The 21,536-nt window shown below is 37.3% G+C and overlaps 4 protein-coding genes across 4 annotated transcripts; 1 reads left to right on the plus strand and 3 right to left on the minus strand.

Annotated features, from left to right (window-relative positions):
* The first annotated feature begins 1,648 nt into the window (after positions 1–1,648).
* On the plus strand, positions 1,649–8,855 carry LOC131972616 (zona pellucida sperm-binding protein 3-like). The gene is made up of 9 exons (XM_059334255.1): positions 1,649–1,824; positions 3,419–3,726; positions 4,621–4,739; positions 5,174–5,277; positions 6,094–6,271; positions 7,090–7,207; positions 7,361–7,443; positions 8,194–8,276; positions 8,728–8,855. Exons 1-9 carry the CDS (start codon positions 1,683–1,685, stop codon positions 8,790–8,792), a joined length of 1,200 nt encoding a protein of 399 aa, XP_059190238.1. The 5' UTR covers positions 1,649–1,682; the 3' UTR covers positions 8,793–8,855.
* A 907-nt stretch (positions 8,856–9,762) lies between these two features.
* On the minus strand, positions 9,763–11,460 carry LOC131973522 (E3 ubiquitin-protein ligase TRIM21-like). Its single transcript, XM_059335537.1, has 2 exons — positions 11,231–11,460; positions 9,763–11,194 (listed from the first exon to the last, which is right to left on the minus strand). Exons 1-2 carry the CDS (start codon positions 11,458–11,460, stop codon positions 9,817–9,819), a joined length of 1,608 nt encoding a protein of 535 aa, XP_059191520.1. The 3' UTR covers positions 9,763–9,816.
* A 1,528-nt stretch (positions 11,461–12,988) lies between these two features.
* On the minus strand, positions 12,989–13,995 carry LOC131973728 (pyrin-like). The gene is made up of 2 exons (XM_059335789.1): positions 13,905–13,995; positions 12,989–13,824 (listed from the first exon to the last, which is right to left on the minus strand). Exons 1-2 carry the CDS (start codon positions 13,993–13,995, stop codon positions 12,989–12,991), a joined length of 927 nt encoding a protein of 308 aa, XP_059191772.1.
* Positions 13,996–18,230: 4,235 nt separating this feature from the next.
* Positions 18,231–19,928, minus strand: LOC131973729 (E3 ubiquitin-protein ligase TRIM39-like). The gene has a single exon (XM_059335790.1). It carries the CDS (start codon positions 19,899–19,901, stop codon positions 18,231–18,233), a length of 1,671 nt encoding a protein of 556 aa, XP_059191773.1. The 5' UTR covers positions 19,902–19,928.
* Positions 19,929–21,536: the final 1,608 nt, after the last annotated feature.

Here is a 21,536-nt window from a genome sequence, read left to right on the forward strand (position 1 = left end):
TCTTTTAGGTATTTTGCTAGTTTGGGTTTTTGATATATCTTTTTCTGATATTTGACTGATATTTCAGGTCTTTTAGTTATTGATTCTAAGATATATTACTGATTTTTTCCCCCCACACATTTTACACATTTTTGTGATATTTTAAAGATAACTTTTTGATAATCATCAACAAAATAATAATGGGGCTTTTCATTTATGTTGCATGTATTAACTATTGTAAACACATTCTAATATATATGTTTATGAACAGAGAATGAACAGAGTTTGTGCTGTAGCCCAAGGTAATATGAAGCATCATATTCAACTTTAAATTACAAAATATCAAAAATATATATAATATATATAAATATTTTATATTTAACAAAGGTAAAGAAATTAATTACCAACTACCTTAACTGTCAGATGTATATCTGGGCTTCTTCTCCACCTTCCTGTTTTCTTTCTCCTTTTTCTCTCCTCTTCTTTTCCCCCTGGGGACGTTCATCACCGCAACACTATGTGTGTGTGTGTGTGTGTGTGTGTGTGTGTGTGTGTGTGTGTGTGTGTGTGTTTTAGCATGGGTGTTAGTGTGACCTTGTCTGGACTAATTATTCATATGGAGGACACGGAGGGAGAGCACGTTTTTCTGCCTCTAATGATTCATAAACAATTTTAACAGGATGAACTCCATCAGGACCTTAATTAGTTTGCGACGCACACACACACACACACACACACTACACACACAAAACTGTTACATGGCCATATATTTAAATTGTATTTCAGTGGAAGGCCAGAGTCTTTTAGACAATGACATTAAGTCTGTGAGATGTGGTTAAAAGCTGTATAAATTGACCTTCATTTAGGTTTATTGTGATAGGCATCTTTTATTTATAATATTTAAAACCAAACCCAGTCACTTGAATAAATGTTGGCCACAGATCATGTTAAATAACTACCTTTTTTGACTGTAAATGTGACGACTGTAACAAGTAAATTTGTTTTAATATGAGGGACGAGAGGTGACATAAGTAGAAATAAATAAATAGATTAAAAAATGAATAAGTGTAGAAATACATTTTAAAAATATAGAGAGATAAATGCAAAAAAAATAAATGTAAATTCTATATTTTTTTACATGTATTTTATTATTGTTTAGGTAAATTTTTCATTTATTATTTCCAGATTTATTTTTGCATTTACACATGTATTCATATATTTATAAATGTATATATTTATATATATTTATATTTATTTCTTAATTTCTACATTTCTTCATTTTTTATCTACTGATCAGTTTATTTATTTATTTATTTATTTATTTATTTATTTATTTATTTATTTATTTATTTATTTATCTATTTATTCATGTATTGTTTAGTTATTTCCAGTTATTTTTGCATTTCCACATGTATTTATTTATTCATACCTTTATTTATATATACATTTATTTATTTATATATGTATTTCTACATTTATCTATTTATTTATTACTGCATTTATTTATTTACACATTTTTTTTCTACTAGTGTGATTTTCCGTCCCTCAGAAGTCTCAGCAGCTTGCTGCAGGTGAACGAGGCACAGCTGGAGAGCCATCGGGTCAATCAGACGGTGGGCGGAGCCTAACTTGAGCTCTACAAATCCACCTGCTGCACAGGTGAGTCCCTTTCAAACAGATCAAACACAGAATAAACACTTGACATGATGTTCATCAGAATACTGTTCTGCCTGTTGTGTGGAGCTTTAACGACAGCGCAGCAGGACTTCAGCTGGAACGTTCAGCCTGAAGGCAGCAGCTCAGGGGACCAGAGACCAAACCGGCCTGGAGTCCAGGAACCAGCAGGTAAAAACCCCTGAAACTGCTTTTATTCATGCTTTGATTTCATCCTCTGGGTTCCATGATCACGCTGGCTGTTTGACGTTCCGAGGTCATGTAAAACCAAAGATATGATCGTTTTAATTTGGTACCATAAAAATATTTATTCAAGTGTAAAAGTAGGATGGGACGAGGCAGGTGTGGCATTTAGTAAAAATGGAAAAAAGGGCTCTAATTATCTAACACTGTTCCTATAAATAAACATGTTTTTATGGTCATTTTTTTATGTATATTTTTATTATATTTGAATTTTACCTTTTTATATGTTCATATTTGTAACCTATGTTTAAATTTTTCAGGTCTTAAACAGTTCATTTAGCATATTTGTGGTTTTTATTGTCATAAATAGTAAAATTTTATTTCAGATTTCATGATTTTTGTGTATTTTTGGGCTCAATATGTTAATAAAGTGGGTTAAAGTGAAAAAATAATTGTCAGATGATGTTAAAGTTGTGCTGAGAAAATGCCAAATACCAAACATGAGTATAGTGAATATTATGTGGTATATAAAGGGAAAATATGCTCAGACCCAAGAGGGTTAACACTCAATTGTTTTGATCAGATTGTCACTGAAAGATTTCTACTCACGTGACTCAACAACATTGATGGAATGTAACTAAGTACATTTGCTCAAGTAGTAACTTGGAAGTACATGTACTTTACTTGAGTATTTCCCTTTTATATAACTTTCTACTCCACTTAATTTTAAGGAGAATCTTGTACTTTTTACTCTACATTTAGCTGATGGTTTTAGTTACTTTTCAGGTTGAGATTTAACACAAAAAACATGATTAATTTAAAATGATTAGACTTAAAAATTAAACCTCATACCAGTCTTTTTTTTTTTTTTTTTTTAGGTAGTTAAATGAGCCCTACCTTTACAAAATTAATACACTGCTTACATAAATTCATCAACACAAATGATCCAATGAGATGTTTAGAATATATAAAACAATCTGCGTAACGAGTACTTTTACTTTTGATGCTGATACTTTTATACTTTTACTTCAGTAAGTTTTGAATGCAGAACTTTTACTTGTAGTGGAGTAATTTCAGTGTGGTATTAGTACTTTTACTGAAGTAAGGGATCTGAATACTTCTTCCACCACTGTTCAACAATAATCTTTCATCTCTGAAGATGCTAATTAATAAACTGAATGCGTGTTATTATCTAAGTAAGAAGGTGCTGTGAAAATGAAGTTGAAATGTGTTTTTATATATAGAAATATGGGAAACGTATGTAGAATTAGTATTGATTTTGAATGACGATGTACTTGTTCAGAGAGCAACTTTAACTGGACTAGACTGGATTGTCAATATTTGATAATGCTGCTAAAAGCTGAAGCCTCAAACTAGAAGTGCAGATCTATGATTTTCTGAGAAGTGTTTTTTTTAAGAAGGGGAAAAAAACTTCAGATGAGCACTAACTGGTTGTTCTCGTAATGACCAAAGCTGAGTCAGTTAATCATTTCAACACTTGAATTAACTTTCAAGTACACATCCATGTTATTTATAGTGTAACAAATCAAACTGAAGGCTGTTAATCCATCCTGTGTCCCAGCTCTTCTCCAGGAGAAGCAGTCTTTCCAGCAGCCGCTGACTTGGAGGTTTCCAGACCCGCTGCCTGAGGAGGAGCCTCAGTATCCTCCAGACTTTGAGCTGAAGACTCCGTCGGTGCCCAACACCGTCAGCGCCGTCTGCGGGGAGAACTCCGTCCGGGTGGAGGCCAAGAAAGACCTGCTGGGGATCGGTAAACCTCTCCAAGCTGCAGACGTCACGCTTGGAGGATGTCCTGCCACAGGGGAGGATCCTGAAGCCCAGGTCCTGATCTTCGAGTCAGAGCTGCAAGGATGTGGCAGTCAGCTGCAGGTGAGGAGGGAAAAGTGTTTTCTTTAAAGAATCGCCAGAAATGCACAGTTCATTGTAGAAAGAAACTATGAAAACGGGCATTTACATAGATAGATAGGACTATTGTCCACCGTGGTGGAAATTTGTCTTTGACTTCTCCAATATATAAAATACAAACATGACACACATAAAAACATACAATCTCTGAATAAACATGAATACACAAGTAATAAATAAATGCATAAATACTATTCACCAGTAAAAACATCAGAATTTGAACTTTCTGCTGGTCCTTCAGCTGATCATAGTTGATGATGGGTTCTGTTAGTAAAAGGGACCGAAGCAAAGAATTTTGATATTTCTGTCAAAAACACATTTAAAACATAGCTAAAACATAAACCATTTGCACTAACCAGATCCTGTTAAAACATTAACCCATAGGAACCCAGACCCAGTTATCCTTAAGGGAAAATTATGGGAGATATACCACAGACCAAGTGGACCACATAGAACACATTTCTGATGTTTTTTCAAAGATACTACCCCTAAATGTCAAAGATCTGAGATGTGACAACAAAAAAAAAACCTGATTCGGTATCGGGTTCAGAGGGTTATTGTGAACACAATAATGCCTTGGTTGAAGCCAGAAGGTCAATTTTAGGTTTGTAAATCAAATAAACTGCATTCATTTATACTAACTTCCTCCTTCATTAATATTTGTCCATACCTGATTAATCTCAGCCCAACATTCACTCTTTTAGCTCCGTTTTTGGTCTCCTCCATCTCCTGATGAAAATGTCTCTTTAGCTGGTCCACTGTGTTTGAGTTGGTTATGTGATGTAAAAAATATAGATTAACAACATGTTTTCAGGCTTGACAATGCAATAAACAGTTTTTATTTTTTTATTTTTTTAGATGACTGAGGACTCGTTTGTCTACACCTTCATGCTGCTCCACACTCCCCGTCCTCTGGCGGATGGTCAAATCATCCGAACCAGAGACGTCGCAGTCAGCATCCAGTGTCACTACCAGAGGTCAGATTTTCTACAACTGGACCAAAAGATATACTTGTTTTGCCTTGAGTTTTTGTCAGTTTACTGTAGCAGCAGTGGAAGGAGTACTTGACCATTTTACTGAAGTAAAGGTAGTAGTGCCCTCCAGTAAAAATACTGTTGGAAGTAAAATTCCTGCGTTCAAAACTGGAAGTAAAAGTATTGGTATCAAAATAAATTGAAGGATAATAGTATATACAATTCTTGTTTCTTTAATGTTGCAGCTGAAATTTTAACTGCAACCCTGTTTCCAAAAAAAAGTTGGGACAAAGTAACTAAAGTCATCAAAGCATGTAGCGGATTATAAATATTTGCCTCAGAAATACCCAACTAAAACATTAGAACTCTACTACAATTCAATTTCATGCTACTTTCTAAGTATTTTTATATTTTTCCTGTATTTGTTTGGTTTTTAGGAAGCATGATGTGAGCAGCGGGCTTCTGAATCCAACCTGGAGTCCGTTCAGCGCCACCAAAGCTTCAGAGGAAAGTCTCCTTTTCTCCATCAGACTCATGACTGGTGGGTGTCTTATTCTAACTTCATTTAGTTTAGTTTTTTGGTGGTGCATATCTAGATCAGTTAACCAAATAACCAAACCTTTGGGGTCCTGTCGATCTGCATTAATCTCAAAATCGGCAGCAGTGACAGAAATACTGAAATTATTAAATATAGATAGGTTTCCACAGTAAAAGGCAAGGTACGTTTATTTATATAGAACAATTCAGCAACAAGACAGTTCAAAGTACTTGACATAAAAAGACATTGAAATACAATGAAAACCTGCTAAAGGGTGGACTAAAATATAAATAAATGGGAATATAGGAAATTATTTAATTTAATGCATTTCAGCACTACACCGAAAATTATTCAGCCTTGATTTAAAAGAACTAAACTACAAGTAAAAGTTGGATTTAAAAATTCCTGTTCAGTAAAATTATCACCTTTAATGCAAACTTGCTTTTTTAAAAATTACTGTTGTATTAATACAAGAGTTGCACTATAATGTTTGTGTTGGTCAAGGTGGAGCTGATTTGAACTATTTGATACTTTTTAATGTTTTTATTTAAAGTTTTTATAAATGAATAGCATGTCTTGTTTGTGAAATATTACTCTGCAAAGTAGTGAAGAGTACATTATTTCTCTCAAATGTAGTGAAGAAATGGACTTAAAAATTGTACTTGGGACAGCAAGAGTAAATGTACTTAGTTACTTTCTACCACTGAGAACAGTTAGTTTTTATTTTAGTAGCTAATCTAACAGGATTTGAGCCATCAGGCAGTTGCAAAATACTTCTAGAGACAAACCATGATCCTGTGTTTTGCTTTCGTCTCTCAGATGATTGGCAGCTGTCTCGCCCGTCTGCTCAGTTCCTGCTGGGAGACATGATGAGGTTTGAAGTTTCAGTCAAACAGTTTCATCACGTCCCTCTCAGAGTGACGGTGGACAGCTGCGTGGCCACTGTGGTCCCCAACATCGACACCGTCCCTCGATACGTCTTCCTTGGAAACAACGGGTCAGCTTACTGGGATACTGGTGGTGGTGGTGGTGGTGAAGTCTCCCTCCACAATAAAACACTTAAATCTCAGTTTAACAAGCGTACAAACAGCAGTTGGTTCATTATGCAGCATGCACAAAGTGTGACAGAAACTTTTAGTCTTCTGTGCACAAACACAGAATCCATTTTTCTGTGGTGATAGGGAGACCTCTTGTGTCCAGCAGCGCTGCAGTGGAAAAATGTTTTTAAAATCACACATCCTGCAGTTTTCAATGAGGAAGAAGGAAATGTGATTTAAGTTTTTTTTTTTTTTTTTTTAAGTTTAATAAGTAAAGTAAATCATTTTGTGTTTAATGCCCCATGTCTGTGTATGTATAATGTCGTGATGGGTTAATTTTATAATTTTTACTGAACTGCAACTGTGTTGCGTTCAGGTGTCTTCTCTGTCTGATAGTCCTCTGTGTTGTGTTCAGGTGTCCAGTCTGTCTTACACCCAAATGTTGCATTTGAGTGCCCTGTCTTTCTTACCCTCTTGTGTTGCATTCAGGTGTCTTCTCTTTCTCACGGTCCTCTGTTGCATTCAGGTGTCTTTTCACAGTCCTCTGTGTTGTGTTCAGGTGTCTTCTGTCTGACTGTACTTTGTAGTGCATTCAGGCGTCTTCTCTGTCTGATGGTCCTCTGTGTTGTGTTCAGGTGTCCGTCTGTCTAACATCCATATGTTGCGTTTGCGTGCCCTGTCTTTCTCACCTTCTTGTGTTGCATTCAGGTGTCTTTATCTCATGGTCCTGTGTAGCATTCAGGTGTCTTTATCTCAAGGTCCTCTGTGTTGCGTTCAGGTGCCTCTTTGACAGTCAGCTGACTGGCTCTGGCTCTGGCTTCCTGCCTCGGTCTCAGGATGACAGGCTGCAGTTTGAGGTGGAGGCGTTCCGGTTCCAGCAGGACGACAGCGGCGTGGTGCGTCTCAAACACATCACACACATCCTGTTTAACTTCTGCTTGAATAAATTAAATACTTACAGTATTTTCAAACTAGTTTCTGTTCTTCCTGGTGGCTGTTGGTGTCTATGAAGACAAACCTTGACTGAACATTTCTTCGTGTCTCTTTAGATCTACGTCACCTGCAGTGTGAGAGCCACAGCAGCTGCTGCAGCTGTCGACGCCACCAGCAAGGCCTGTTCATTCTCCAACGGGTGAGACACCACCAATACTACAACTCCCATCATCCTTTCTGCTGCAACAAAATACCACCAATATCAGTGTTTTTACTTTTTTGCCACACTGAAGTATTTCGGTGCACAGATAAAAAAAAATGTATATAATATTCAAGTTACAATTCGGGTACATTCACAATGATAAGTTGTTCCTGCAGCCGCACAACGTGTTCATGTATTTCAGGCAGGCATTTCTTTTCTTTTTTTGTGAAGTTGTAGGTCAACGTGTCGTAGGAATCACAGAACTATGTCAGCAAATTTTGGCCAGATAATGCTCACAGCCAATTGGTAAACAAAGTATAAACAATCCACATCTAATAATTATGATAATCATAATAATGACAATGGAAATAATCATAATAATGAAAATAATATAAATAATAAATGGATAAATGATGACTAGAATAAAAGAAGCAAAAAAAGTGATACATTTTGAATGTAAAAAATTATATAAATGATCTGAAATCTTAACATGTTACCAACGTTAAATTGCGCAATAAAACTACTTTGGTCAAAGTTCAGGGTTTGTTTGAGACCAGGCAGGTAATCGGAAACAAAGAAAACGAAATGCTCATCTTACACTTTATATTACTATTACTTTATTACTGATTTCAAAGTTACATGTAGCTGTCAGGTGATTGGAAAAAAAAAAAAATCTCCAGACGTGAAGAGATGCAAACTATCTTTTAACTTGTATGGTTTATTAAATGCAGAGCTTTTGATTGACAGGTGGAGGGAGGCCAGTGGCAGCCATCAAGTCTGCAGCTGCTGTGATACAGACTGTGGAGGTCAGAGTCACCTGGCTGGGACAGGTGAGTGGATGGACTCAGGACCAGTGGGACAGGTTTCACATGCTCCAATGGAATTCATCACAGAGACGACACATGAAACTTTGATCAACCTGAATCTATTCTGGAAACAAGTTGACACATTTACCAACACCATTAAAAATCGATTTCAATTGATTGAATTAATTCCACTTTTACTTGTTTATTACGGATATAATCAAGATAATTGAATCTGATTTTGAGCATATATTACTTTTCACTGTTTGTTTTTAAGCTGTTTTAGCTATTTTAATGGTATCTCTCGTATTTGGGACTTTTACCTTCTAAAAAGTTGGGAAAGTAACACACATTTTTAGGAGTTTAAATTCATAAAAATAAAACTATGCAAATGATCCATAAAAAGGTCATAAGTCACCATAAACCATCCTTATATGCACATTTGGAGTGAGCTGTTAAATGTTTTTCTGTGTCTCAGGTGCTCAGTGGGAACAGGAAACAACTGTTGGACCGATCACAGTGAAGGAGAAACCTCTAGAGTGAAACACAACAAGGACTTAAAACTGAAATTAGTGATAATTATTATTAAAGCTCTTTATTCTGTGAGACCTGGTTTGTGTTTGTTCATTACAAGTACAAATGAGTTTTCAAGTTATGATTCAGTTCAATGATTTCTAAAAGCTTTGATATAACTGACTTTGGTGTTTAATAGATAAGAACAGAATTAACATGGAGGCCTCACATCAGTCGACGTCTGTCCCTGTCAACAAGTAGTATTTTAACCCCGACACAACTAAACTCTGCAGTCACAGCTTTCTTTTTCTGTCAACCATCAAACCCATATGACCTGAACATGGCACCTCTCCAGTTCTTCTACCACAGCTCCACTTAATGTATACTAAACTTTTGCTCTTGTATCTATTTTGTAAGTATTGGTTGTGCTTTTGTGATCGACCCTGGATGGTGGTGATCTATACCACGAGGATTCTGATTCTGCTGACTTTTTTTTTTTTTTTTTTTTTAAAACACTTTGTTGATGTTCAAATATCACTTAACACCTAAAAATGAGTGAATTATGTATTCCTTTTGTCTGCTTAAATTCCAAAATGGTTTAGAGGAAAGAGAACACACTGAGCTTTTTTTTTTTTTTTTTTTTGTCCTTTGTTTTTATTGCTACACAGCACTTTTTCATACAACTAGTTGAAGTTTTAAAGAGTCTGTCAAATTGGTGATCTGCAAAGAAACAAGACAAAAGCGCTTGAGAAAATCAAACATTTCGGGCTGCTGCTGTGAACCAATAGTTATTAATAATGTAAAAACAAATCAGATACATCCATACATATAAGAAACAAACTTATAAAACACAATGGTAATGGAAACTGAACATCTTTAAAACCTTATTTTGAAAAGCTTTCACCAGTAATTAGAGAGTCTGAAACACTTGTTATATGGACAACGCACAGACAAAAGGTTCTCAATTTAGCATCAATTCAAAGAAAAATATCACCAGTTATATACATGATTTTAAATGAAAGTGAATGTTTCTGTAGAAAATCAAATGGTGGTTCTACTCAGTGTAATTGACAGGAGAGATAATCAGAGGGGCAGAGTTTTTACCAGCATCGATATTAAAAGGACTGAAGTATGGGTAGAGTTTCTCAGTGAAGCAGCAGCCGGTAAAGGAGTAGATAAGAGCTGCAGCATCAACGTCATAAAAGGAGACCAGACCCTCCTCATAATCCACAAACACCCCCACCTTCTCAGGCCGAGACTTCAGAGAGAGACGGACTGCAGGGTCAGCCCGAGCACCATACTCATTTTCATTCCTCAAACATATTGTCCAGTAACCATTCTGAGGTGCCAGTGTGTTGACTCCCTTTCTGTTGATCGACTCTCTCACCACTCCTAAATTCCACCCAGTCTTCCCTTCAACCTGAACCTCGTAGTAAAATCTTCCTGAAGAGAAACTCTGCTTTGATAAGACATTACCACAATAAAATCTCTCTGGGTTGTTTGGGAGATTCTTCCTTACATTACCACAGTTAACTTGTTTCCCATCATCAGACAGGATGAGCCAGGGATTTGCTGTATCAGGATCAAGTGTCAGATCCACTGCAGACTGCTGGACCCTCTTCAGCTCAGCCTTAAACAGCTTCTTCATCTGTTTACTGAGCGTCTCCTCCAGCTGATTCACAGCTCTCCTCACAGTCCCCTCAAATGAAGGTGGACGGACGGTGACTTCTGTCCAGTCTTTGGTGGGTGGAGCAGCGTTCAGGGAGGTGAAGCTTTGGAGGAGGTGGAGGTGGTCTTCAGACTGTGAGAGCTTCTCCACCTCAGTGCTTCTCTTCTTCAGCTCAGAGATTTCTTGTTCCAGCTCTTTGATGAAGCCTTCAGCCTGTTTCTCTGTCTTTCTCTGCTTCTCTTTGATCGTGTCGATGAGCTCGGCCTGGCTTCTCTCAACAGACTCCTTCAGAGCGGTGAAGACCTGAACACCATCTGCTGTCTCTCTGTCTGCATCTTCCTTACTGAGCTCCACTGAGTGTTTGATCTCCTCAATCTTCAGTCGTCTCTTCTGGATCATCTGCTGAATTTCAGCGTCCGTCTTCCCCAGCTCGGCCTTCTTTCCTTCATATTCTTCTTTCAGAGGAACGACATTGTGTGTCTTGTGGTCTGAAACAGTGCAGAGGATGCAGACACACGTCTGGTCGGTCTTACAGAACAGCTCCAGCAGTTTATCGTGCTTCAGACACATACTGCCTTCCAGGTTCTCCACGGGGTCAATCAGCTGATGTCTTTTCAGGCCTGACCTTGTCAGATGAGGCTCCAGGTGAGTCTCACAGTAGGACTCCAGACACACCAGGCAGGACTTCAGGGCCTTCAGTTTGGTTCCAGTGCAGACGTCACAGGGAACTTCTGCTGGTTTAGAAACTTGCTGCTCTGAGCTGCTGCTGCTGACTTTCTGTTGAGCTGACTGTCTGAACTGAGCAGCCATCTCAGAGATGAAAGTATTGACTCGTAGGTGAGGTCTTGAATCAAAAACCTCTTTGCAGTTGGGACACTGACACTGGACATTTTTATCCCAGTGTTTAGCGATGCAGGTTTTGCAGAAGTTGTGTCCACATGGTATGGTGACTGGATCAGTGAACACATTCCGACAGATTGAGCACAGGAACTGATTTTCAGTCAGCAGACAGCTGGCAGCAGCAGACATATCTACACTCTGAGGACAAAAAAGATGAAAAAACAAAACTTTTATTACATATCTGTTGATAATTTGAAGGGCATATGTATAGAAGTGCTGAAGTAAAGTAAAAAAATTAACTTAAGTACAGTGCTTGAGTAAATGTGCTTGGTTACATTTCACCATTACATCTGACCCACATTTATAGTTTGATTGACATCAAACAGCTCCATGATGACAGTACATCCTGCTTCCTCCACACCCATTGGATAAAAGCCAGACTTAAGAGACTTAAGAGTTTATTTAGCTTACTTTAAGAAGTAGGAGAATTTCCTCAACACAAAGGGGAACACTTCATCCTTCAATTTATCATGAACATTCAAATAAAACACATCTGAAGATAAACAGTGTCCATTGGTTAAATCACAAGTACAACTGAGATTTCAAAACATTGATGATTCAGTGGGTCCAATGACTTTTCTAAAAGCTTTGATATAACTGACTTTGGTTTTTAGATAACCACAGAATTACATGGAGACCTCACATCAGTCGATGTCTGTCCCTGTCAACAAGTAGTATTTTAACCCAGACACAACTAAACTCTGCGGTCACAACTGTCCTTTTCTCTGTTAACCATCAAACCCATATGACCTGAACATGGCACATCTCCAGTTTTTCTCTCACAGCTCCACTAAATTTATAGTAAAAAAAATGTATCTTGTTTCTATTTTGCAAATATAGTTGTGCTTTTGTGATCGACCCTGGACGGTGGTGATCTAAACTATGAGAAATCAACTGGCTAGTCGCCTGCCTACAAGGTGTCTGAAGAGACTGAAAGTTGAAAGTTTTTCTTGAACAGATATTGTTGATGTTCAAATATCAATGACTTTTTGACCAATATGAATAAAGAATTAATACTAAATCAACACCTGAAAAGACTGAGTTATTTCATCCTGTGTTAAGTCCAAAATGGTTGAGAGGAAATACAACGCACTGGACACTTTTGCTTTTTCTTTGATTTTATTGAATTTTTTTAATGGTACACAGCAGTTTTTCATACAACTAGTTGTAGTTTTAAATGATTTGTCAAATTGATGACCTGCAACAAAAACAACAACATAAAACTGGATAAAATCAAACATTATAGGCTACTGCTTTAATTAATATTTGCATGCTAGATCACTATTTAGCTTAGTCTACATCAAAATTATCATTTGTAATTTATTCCTCTCCAACAAATTAAAAAAAAATCATCAGTGACTGACCAATAATTAATACTAAAATGAATGAGATAAATCACAATACATCTAGGAAACAAACTTTATCATGAACCACCACTATTTTGAATTTTTTTATTTTTTTATTTTACAAATTAAGGTTGCTCTCCCCAGTAATTAGTGACAGTATGAAACACTTGCTATATGTACAACACAAAGACAAAAAAGGTTTTGAATTCAGCATCCAGACATTTAAGGAAAGTGTGAATGCTTCTTATTTCTGATTTAACTTTTTTGATTTAACTGTCTTGAAGGTAGATAATGCAAATTAACTGGTTATTCTACTCAGCGTGATTGACAGGAGAGATGATCAGAGGGGCAGAGTTTTTACCAGCATAATTGAGAGCTGGACTGAAGTATGGGTAGAGTTTCTCAGTGAAGCAGCAGCCAGTAAAGGAGTAGATAAGAGCTGCAGCATCAACATCATAAAAGGAGACCAGACCCTCCTCATAATTCACAAACACCCCCACCTTCTCAGGCCGAGATTTCAATGAGAGACGGACTGCAGGGTAAGCACGAGCATCATACTCATTTTCATTCCTCAAACTTATTGTCCAGTAACCATTCTGAGGTGTCAGTGGGATGTTTCCCTTCCTGTTGATCGACTCTCTGGCCACTCCTAAAGTCCAGTCAGTCTTCATTTTAACCTGAACTTCGTAGTAAAATCTCCCTGAGGAGAAACTTTGCTTTGCTAAGACATCGACACAATGATCAAATCTCTCTGGTTTGTTTGGAAGTTTCTTCTTCACATCACCATGTTTAACTTGTTTTCCATCACCAGACAAGATTAAGTTGCGTTGTGCTGTATCAGGATCGAGTGTCAGATCCACTGCAGACTGCTGGACCCTCTTCAGCTCAGCCTCAAACGGTTTCTTCATCTGTTTACTGAGCGTCTCCTCCAACTGATTCACAGCTCTTCTCACAGTCCCCTCATATGAAGGTGGATGGACGGTGACTTCTGTCCAGTCTTTGGTGGGTGGAGCAGCGTTCAGGGAGGTGCAGCTTTGGAGGAGGTGGAGGTGGTCTTCAGACTGTGAGAGCTGCTCCACCTCAGTGCTTCTCTTCTTCAGCTCAGAGATTTCAGATTCACTTGCAGCTCTGTTCTTGTGTAGAAAACCTTGTTACAGTTAGGACACTGATATGGGACATTAATATCCCAGTGTTTAGTGATGCAGGTTTTGCAGAAGTTGTGTCCACATGGTGTGGTGACTGGATCAGTGAACACATCCAGACAGATGGAGCACAGAAACTGATCTTCAGTCAGCAGACAGCTGACCGCAGCAGACATATCTACTGTCTGAGGACAAGGAGTATGAAAAAACACAACTGTAAATACATATCTTATGGTTATTTGCAAAGGTGTAGTATTTCTAGTGACCACTGAATTTCCCCAAGCACCACTTTTGATTAAAAATAAGAAAATACTCAGTGGGTATGGTTAAATAGATGTTAAGTCTGTGAAGTATCTTAACTCAAGCTGACCAGATCCCAACAAAGCAATGTGGGACAAAAAGTAGGTTGTGTCATACCCACCCTCCATCCCCAATTAAAACCGAAAAAATTAGTATAATAGTATATTTCCTAGTTTATGTTGCTGCAAATTTTCAATTTTTGTTCCTTTCCATTATATTCTATTCAGATCTGCAATAGCTTATGACTTTTGGGTGCCCTGAACGTTTCCCTGTTGGGCTTAAGGTTGTAAAGACAGTGAGAGGTTAACCTGCACTTGACCAGTGATGCAAAAAGGTATTCAGATCCCTTTCTTAAGTAAAAGTACAAAAGTATCAGCATTAAAATGCACTTAAAGTATCAAAAGTAAAAGTACTCCTTTTGCAGAATGGACCCACTCAGATTGTTATATACTGTATAAACACATATATTATTGGATTATTATTATTGAAACATTTGTTTAGGTTGTCAAGGCATGACTCATTTTCATTAATCATCATTACATTTCTCATGTTTTTCATGATAACTCTTGATCTGAATAGTAACTAAAGTTGTCATCTAAGTGTTGTGGAGTAGAAAGTACAATATTTGCCTCTAAAATGTAGATCAGCAGAAATCTAAAGTTACATAAATGGCAGTTTGTTGATTGACATCAAACAGCCGCATGATGACAGTACTTCATGCTTTCTCCACACCCATTGGATAAAAGCCAGCCTTTATAAACGTGGCTGCTCCTGCAGTCGTTTGATTTTCAACCTAGAATTAATCAATACGTGGGCCGATGGATAAAAATGCAGTTCAGTCTCACATAAAGAGGGAATTTACACTTTAAAAAAATCTAAATTGACACATATGTATGGTGTAATATTCATTATATGGTCAAACAAATGTAAAACAGTAAGTTTCTGGTTTGAACTAAACTTTGACTAAATCTTCAGTGAGTGTATTTTGTCTCTGTAGGACAGTTTACTCACCTGAGTTTGACACAGATTCTGCTGTTGTTGTTGAGAAAATCCTGCTGGATTCAGTTTAAAGTTTCTTTAGAGAGAAATAGAGAGACTTGACTCGACTGCAGCTCTGCTGTCGCTCACTAACTTTCACTTACATTTCCAGCAAGTGACGTTGTTGTAGCCCAACCTGTCAGGACCTGTCATTAAGAGGGTGAGGTGGAGGAGGTATTCAGATCCTTTTCTGTTGTAAAAGTACTAACTGCACTGTAAAAATGCTCCACTACAAGGAAAAGCATGTGTTTTATCATTACATATGATATTTTTGGATTAATATTACTGCTGCATTGATCTGTGTGTTGCATTTTACTGCTGCATATGTTTCAGATTGTTCAACGTGTTGATGCGTTGCTGTAGTTTAATCTACAGTAATGCATTATATCTATAACATTATTTTGGTGGGGTTGTCCTGTAAGAATTACATTTATCTAAAAAGTCAGAAAAACAGCTGTTTTTAGCTTTGTGATGATGCATTTTCCAGCTGAAGGGTTTTTAAGAGTTTATTTAGCTGAAGAAGTTGGATAATTTTCTCAACACATGAAGGAACACTTCATTCTTCATTTTAACACAAACATTCAAAATCAACACATCTGGAGATGCATGCATGTTTGTTTGTTTGTTTTTTATTTTGTTTTTTACAGGGAAAGGATAATAAACTGTAATCTGGAAAGTAACTTAAGCTGTCAGACAAATGTAGTGGAGTAAATAATACAATTTACCTCTGAACTGTATGGCAGAAGTATAGTAACATAAAATGGAAATTGAAAGGAAAAATGTTTGTGAAGTACAGTACTTGAAGTACAGTACCGTGGATGGATTTGTGTCTGATGGCGTACGGAGCAGAGGACGACGGGGGACAGAACCAAACCTGCTATCAGATCAGCCACAGCACCATCACCAGACCCTCGTCCACACGGCCCAACGCCAACCCCGCCTGAACCGCCTGCAGGTCAAAGGTCACCGCTAAACCTGAGTCCTGCAGAAACAATATGTTTCTGTCTGTTTAAGTCAATTTTAATGTTTAACAAGGTTTTTATTTGTATTTATTGTGGAAAATTAAATAAATGTACATAAAGTGTGTCTGTTAAAGTTTTTAAAACTGCTGACTGACATGTGAGTGTTTCCTGTTCAGCCTTTCAATAAAGTAATTTACTATAAACTCTTGTTCTGATCTGTGGTGTGACTCCGCCATCTGCTGGACAACTGACATGATGAAGCACTTTATAAAATATGTTTTTTTTCCTCTAACTAATATATAGATACAGCAGAAGGCAGAGACACATGGTGAGTACAAAAGAGAAAAGTATATGTTTCTGTTCTTTGTACACCTTTTATTTTTGTTCTTATTCATATATTCTCATTTCTTTATACACTTCCTTTGGGTCATGGTTGGGATTCATTCTTTATGGGACATTTTGTGCTCTTTTCTCTTGTTAAGATACCTTTTTTTTTTCTTCCCAGCGTGTTTATTTGTTGTATTGTTGTTGTTATTCAATTACAAATCCATACAGAGAACAAATAGCAAATATTTTTTTGACAGTCATAACTGAGAAGAAACTTATAGACATAAATCAAGGAACAAATGACAATACCTTTCTTAAATTGTTAAAGTAAAGATACAGTTTGGTAAAATAATATAACTGTAACAGTGTAAGCAGTCTCTGATACTGGTATCTAAACAAATCCACTTGTGTCTCACCTACCCAGACAAAAAGCTGAAGCTGCAGTAACAAACCAGAGCGAAGGGAACATTTTACTGCTCAATATTATAAAATAAGAAGTTTTAACATAGTATTACTGCTGCATTAATCTCTATGTCGCATTTTACAGCTGTAGATGTTTGAGGTTGTGCTGATTTTAACTCATTTATATATTGTTGGCTTGTTTAATCTACGGCGATACATCATATTCTATTGTCAATTGTTTGAAATGTATCTCTTCACAAATCAGCTTGGTGACGATGCATTTTCCATCTATTCTGAGAGGGCTTTTAAAGAGTTTGTTTAGCTGCAGAAGTTGGAGAATTTTCTCAACATAATAAAGGAACACTTCATCCTTAATTTTATTACAAACATTCAATATCATCACATCTGGAGATACGTGATATTCATGGGACGGGAAAGGGACAAAAAACTGAAGAGTAACTAAAGCTATCAGACAACTAGTTATGTAAAAAGTAAAACATTTAGTCTCTGAGATGCAGTGCTGTAGAAGTATAAAATAACATAAAATGAAAACACTCAAGTTAATACAAGTACATAAGTACAAGCAACAAAATGGACTTTAAGTAGTAAAAGTAGTCAGTTATACTATATTATTATTGGATCATTAGTATGTATATTAGATGTATTCATATGTATTGTATTGTATTGTCAAGTTAATTGTTACTACATGATATCATTTTGATAGTTTTATCTGGATCAACTGATCATATTTTATAAACGGATCATATTTTGTTATCTAAAATTTGACTATTAAAAAAGCTGTTAATGTAGTGAAGTTAAAGTAGAATATTTCTCAATAAAATGTGGCACAATTTTGAGGTACTCTAAGAGAAATGCATTTGAAACTCTCTTTGTTTTTATTCAGTTGAGAATTTATTCACTTTCTTCAAACTTTACAGTCAGAGAAGTGAACACAAAACAAAATAAAAATACAGCAGGCAGACAAATTTACTCTGGTCTGCAAAACGAGCAAATATATACATGATTTACCCCAGAAAATGTGCCAGAAAGAGATTTCTTAATTTGCCCTTCAATTTGAAATGGTGTGAAATAAAACCCTTAAAACACCTTATTTTGAAAAGCTTCCATTAATATATAAGGGGTTGCATGACTTTCAGGACTAATTTGTTTCAGTATTTAACACTTGTAATATTTACAATAAACAGGCAACAGTAGAAAAAGCTTCCTGTTAATGAGTCCATTGTTCTGATGATTGAACAGTCTTGAAGGCAGGTAATACATTCATTAAAGTACATTTCATATTTTCTAATTTACTCTATCATTGTCTAAAATCTGGAAATAATGTACTAATCAGAATCTGCTAAACCAACGATGTATAGACTTTACATCAGAAGTATTGTTCTGTAGTGTCTAGTGTCATTGACAGGAGATATGATCAGAGGGGCAGAGTTTTTACCAGCATGATTAGGAGCTGGACTGAAGTATGGGTAGAGTTTCTCAGTGAAGCAGCAGCCAGTAAAGGAGTAGATGAGAGCTGCAGCACCAACGTCATAAAAGGAGACCAGACCCTCCTCATAATCCACAAACACCCCCACCTTCTCAGGCCGAGACTTCAGAAAGAGACGGACTGAAGGGCTAGCACAAGCTTCATACTTATTTTCATTCCTCAAACATATCACCCAGTAACCATTCTGAGGGCTTGATGTGATGTTTCCCTTCCTGTTGATCGACTCTCTGGCCACTCCTAAATCCCACTCAGTCTTCCCTTTAACCTTAACTTCGTAGTAAAATCTTCCTGAAGAGAAACTTTGCTTTGCTAAGACACAGACACAATAAAATCTCTTTCGGTTGTCTGGGAGATTCTTCTTTACATCACCACAGTTAACTTGTTTTCCATCATGAGACAGGATAAGGTTGGGTTGTGCTGTATCAGGATCGAGTGTCAGATCCACTGCAGACTGCTGGACCCTCTTCAGCTCAGCCTCAGCAAGCAGCTTCTTCATCTGTTTACTGAGCCTCATCTCCAGCTGATTCACAGCTCTCCTCACAGTCCCCAAATATGAAGGTGGACGGACGTTGATTTCTGTCCAGTCTTTGGTGGGTGGAGCAGCGTTCAGGGAGGTGAAGCTTTGGAGGAGGTGGAGGTGGTCTTCAGACTGTGAGAGCTGCTCCACCTCAGTGCTTCTCTTCTTCAGCTCAGAGATTTCCTGTTCCAGCTCTTTGATGAAGACTTCAGCCTGTTTCTCTGTCTTTCTCTGCTTCTCTTTGATTGTGTCGATGAGCTCGGCCTGGCTTCTCTCAACAGACTCCTTCAGAGCGGTGAAGACCTGAACACCATCTGCTGTCTCTCTGTCTGCATCTTCCTTACTGAGCTCCACTGAGTGTTTGATCTCTTCAATCTTCAGTCGTCTCTTCTGGATCATCTGCTGAATTTCAGCCTCTGTCTTCCCCAGCTTGGCCTTCTTTCCTTTATATTCTTCTTTCAGAGGAACAACATCGTGTGTCTTGTGGTCTGAAACAGTGCAGAGCATGCAGACACACGTCTGGTCGGTCTTACAGAACAGCTCCAGCAGTTTATCGTGCTTCGGACACATCCTGCCTTCCAGGTTCTCCACAGGGTCGATCAGCTGATGTCTTTTCAGGGCCGGCCTCGTCAGATGAGGCTCCAGGTGAGTCTCACAGTAGGACTCCAGACACACCAGGCAGGACTTCAGGGCCTTCAGTTTGGTTCCAGTGCAGACGTCACAGGGAACTTCTCCTGGTTTGGAAACTTGCTGCTTTGATCTGCTGCTGCTGGCTTTCTGTTGAGCTGACTGTCTGAACTGAGCAGCCATCTCAGAGATGAAAGTATTGACTTGCAGTTGAGGTCTTGTGTAGAAAACCTTTTTACAGTTGGGACACTGATATGGGACATTTTTATCCCAGTGTTTAGTGATGCAGGTTTTGCAGAAGTTGTGTCCACATGGTGTGCTGACTGGATCAGTGAACACATCCAGACAGATGGAGCACAGAAACTGATCTTCAGTCAGCAGACAGCTGGCAGCAGCAGACATATCTACACTCTGAGGACAAGAAGTGTAAAAAAACAGTGTAAATGCACATCTATTGATTATTTGCAAATGTGTATTCGTCCCAAGCAACAGTGCAGGTATTTCTGTCAGATCAACATGCTCAAAAAATAAGTAACAACATGATGATCTTTGTTCCATAATATTTATAATATTAAAAAGTAATGGAACATCATTTTCAAGTGAAATGCAATTATTTATACTTTCACAAATATTAATCAGTAAAACACACAAAAGCAGAGCTACAGAATGGAGCAGGTGGAGGGGGGAGATAGTTTTATTGTGAATGTTATTTAATATATATGAATATATGAAGTATATATATGAAGTATGAAGTTTGATATTCGACAGCCATTCACTCACAAAGCATCAACAAATCACTGTTTAACATAATACTGATGCTTACTTACCTATATTCCTGAAAATGTACCAATACAGAATTAATTATCAGTCATGGAAAAATGTGCATTTTGTTGAAGTAGCCTCTATGTAATGTGACCCATCAACTCCAAATTAATACCAGAAATTACAACCACACTGGCTGAATAGGACACAACTCTCCACACAAGATTTCAGTGTCTACAATTGAAGTGTGAGGTAATTATTCTTAACGTAGGCTAAACATGGTTATTCCAATTTATGTATTATTCAACACATGTATGACAATTTACATCATTTACAGTATGTACCTAGTATTTGCTCTTTTTTTAAAGCATCTAATGGGGTAGAGCATGTTGAATTTCCTGAGTGGAGCTCAAGTTTGAGTTCATACTGGTTGCTGAAACAAAGACAGCAGTAGCTGCAGGAGCTGTGTCAGGTTGAGGAAAAAAAGTTTCAAGGCTACTGATCAAAGTGTAATTGCTGGGCTGATATAAGTTGTAAAATGGCTTTATGACTTTACAAATCATAAAACAAATGATCTCATGAAATCAGACGCTGTACTGGTGGACAGTCCAAAGGGCGTCCCGCCTAGTCTATTATCTGGAATTTCTTTGCTTTTCTTTGTAACTGTTGGACTTATCTATCTTTTGTCTGCAAATATAAGATAACATATGGAAATATTTATGTGCTAAAACGGATGTTAAAAAAAAAAAGTCAGATCAAAGCTTGAACTAAACTTTGACTATATCTTCAGTTAGTGTATTTTGTCTCTGTAGGACAGTGTACTCACCAGTGTTTGACACAGATGCTGCTGCTGTTGTTGAGAAAAACCTGCTGGATTCAGTTTAAAGTTTTTTCAGAGAGAAACAGAGAGACTCTTCTGCAACTCTGCCGTCGCTCACACAAACTTTGATTTTATTGAAGAAAAAGCGTTGTCACAACTCTGCTCTTCCGGTGTTGCTCCACCTCTCAGTATAGGTGTATGAATGATATTTTATTGCATCTTGGGAAGTTTTACAAGGGTTTAAACCTGGGATGGAGAATCCTGCTGATTGGCCCAAAACAGTAGATTAATGTATGTTTTCGTTCTCTATGATTCTCCCTTTTTATGAGTAGTTTAGGGCAATACTTTTTGAGTAAAAGTCTTTTTAGGTGAAAGTGAAGCCAACAATTTAAAACGAGCCCCAAAAACGACATTGTTAATAAAAAGGCTCATTGGTGACATTACTGAGAGTAGTT

Source organism: Centropristis striata, chromosome 6, assembly GCF_030273125.1.
Source record: "Centropristis striata isolate RG_2023a ecotype Rhode Island chromosome 6, C.striata_1.0, whole genome shotgun sequence".
NCBI lineage: Eukaryota > Metazoa > Chordata > Actinopteri > Perciformes > Serranidae > Centropristis > Centropristis striata.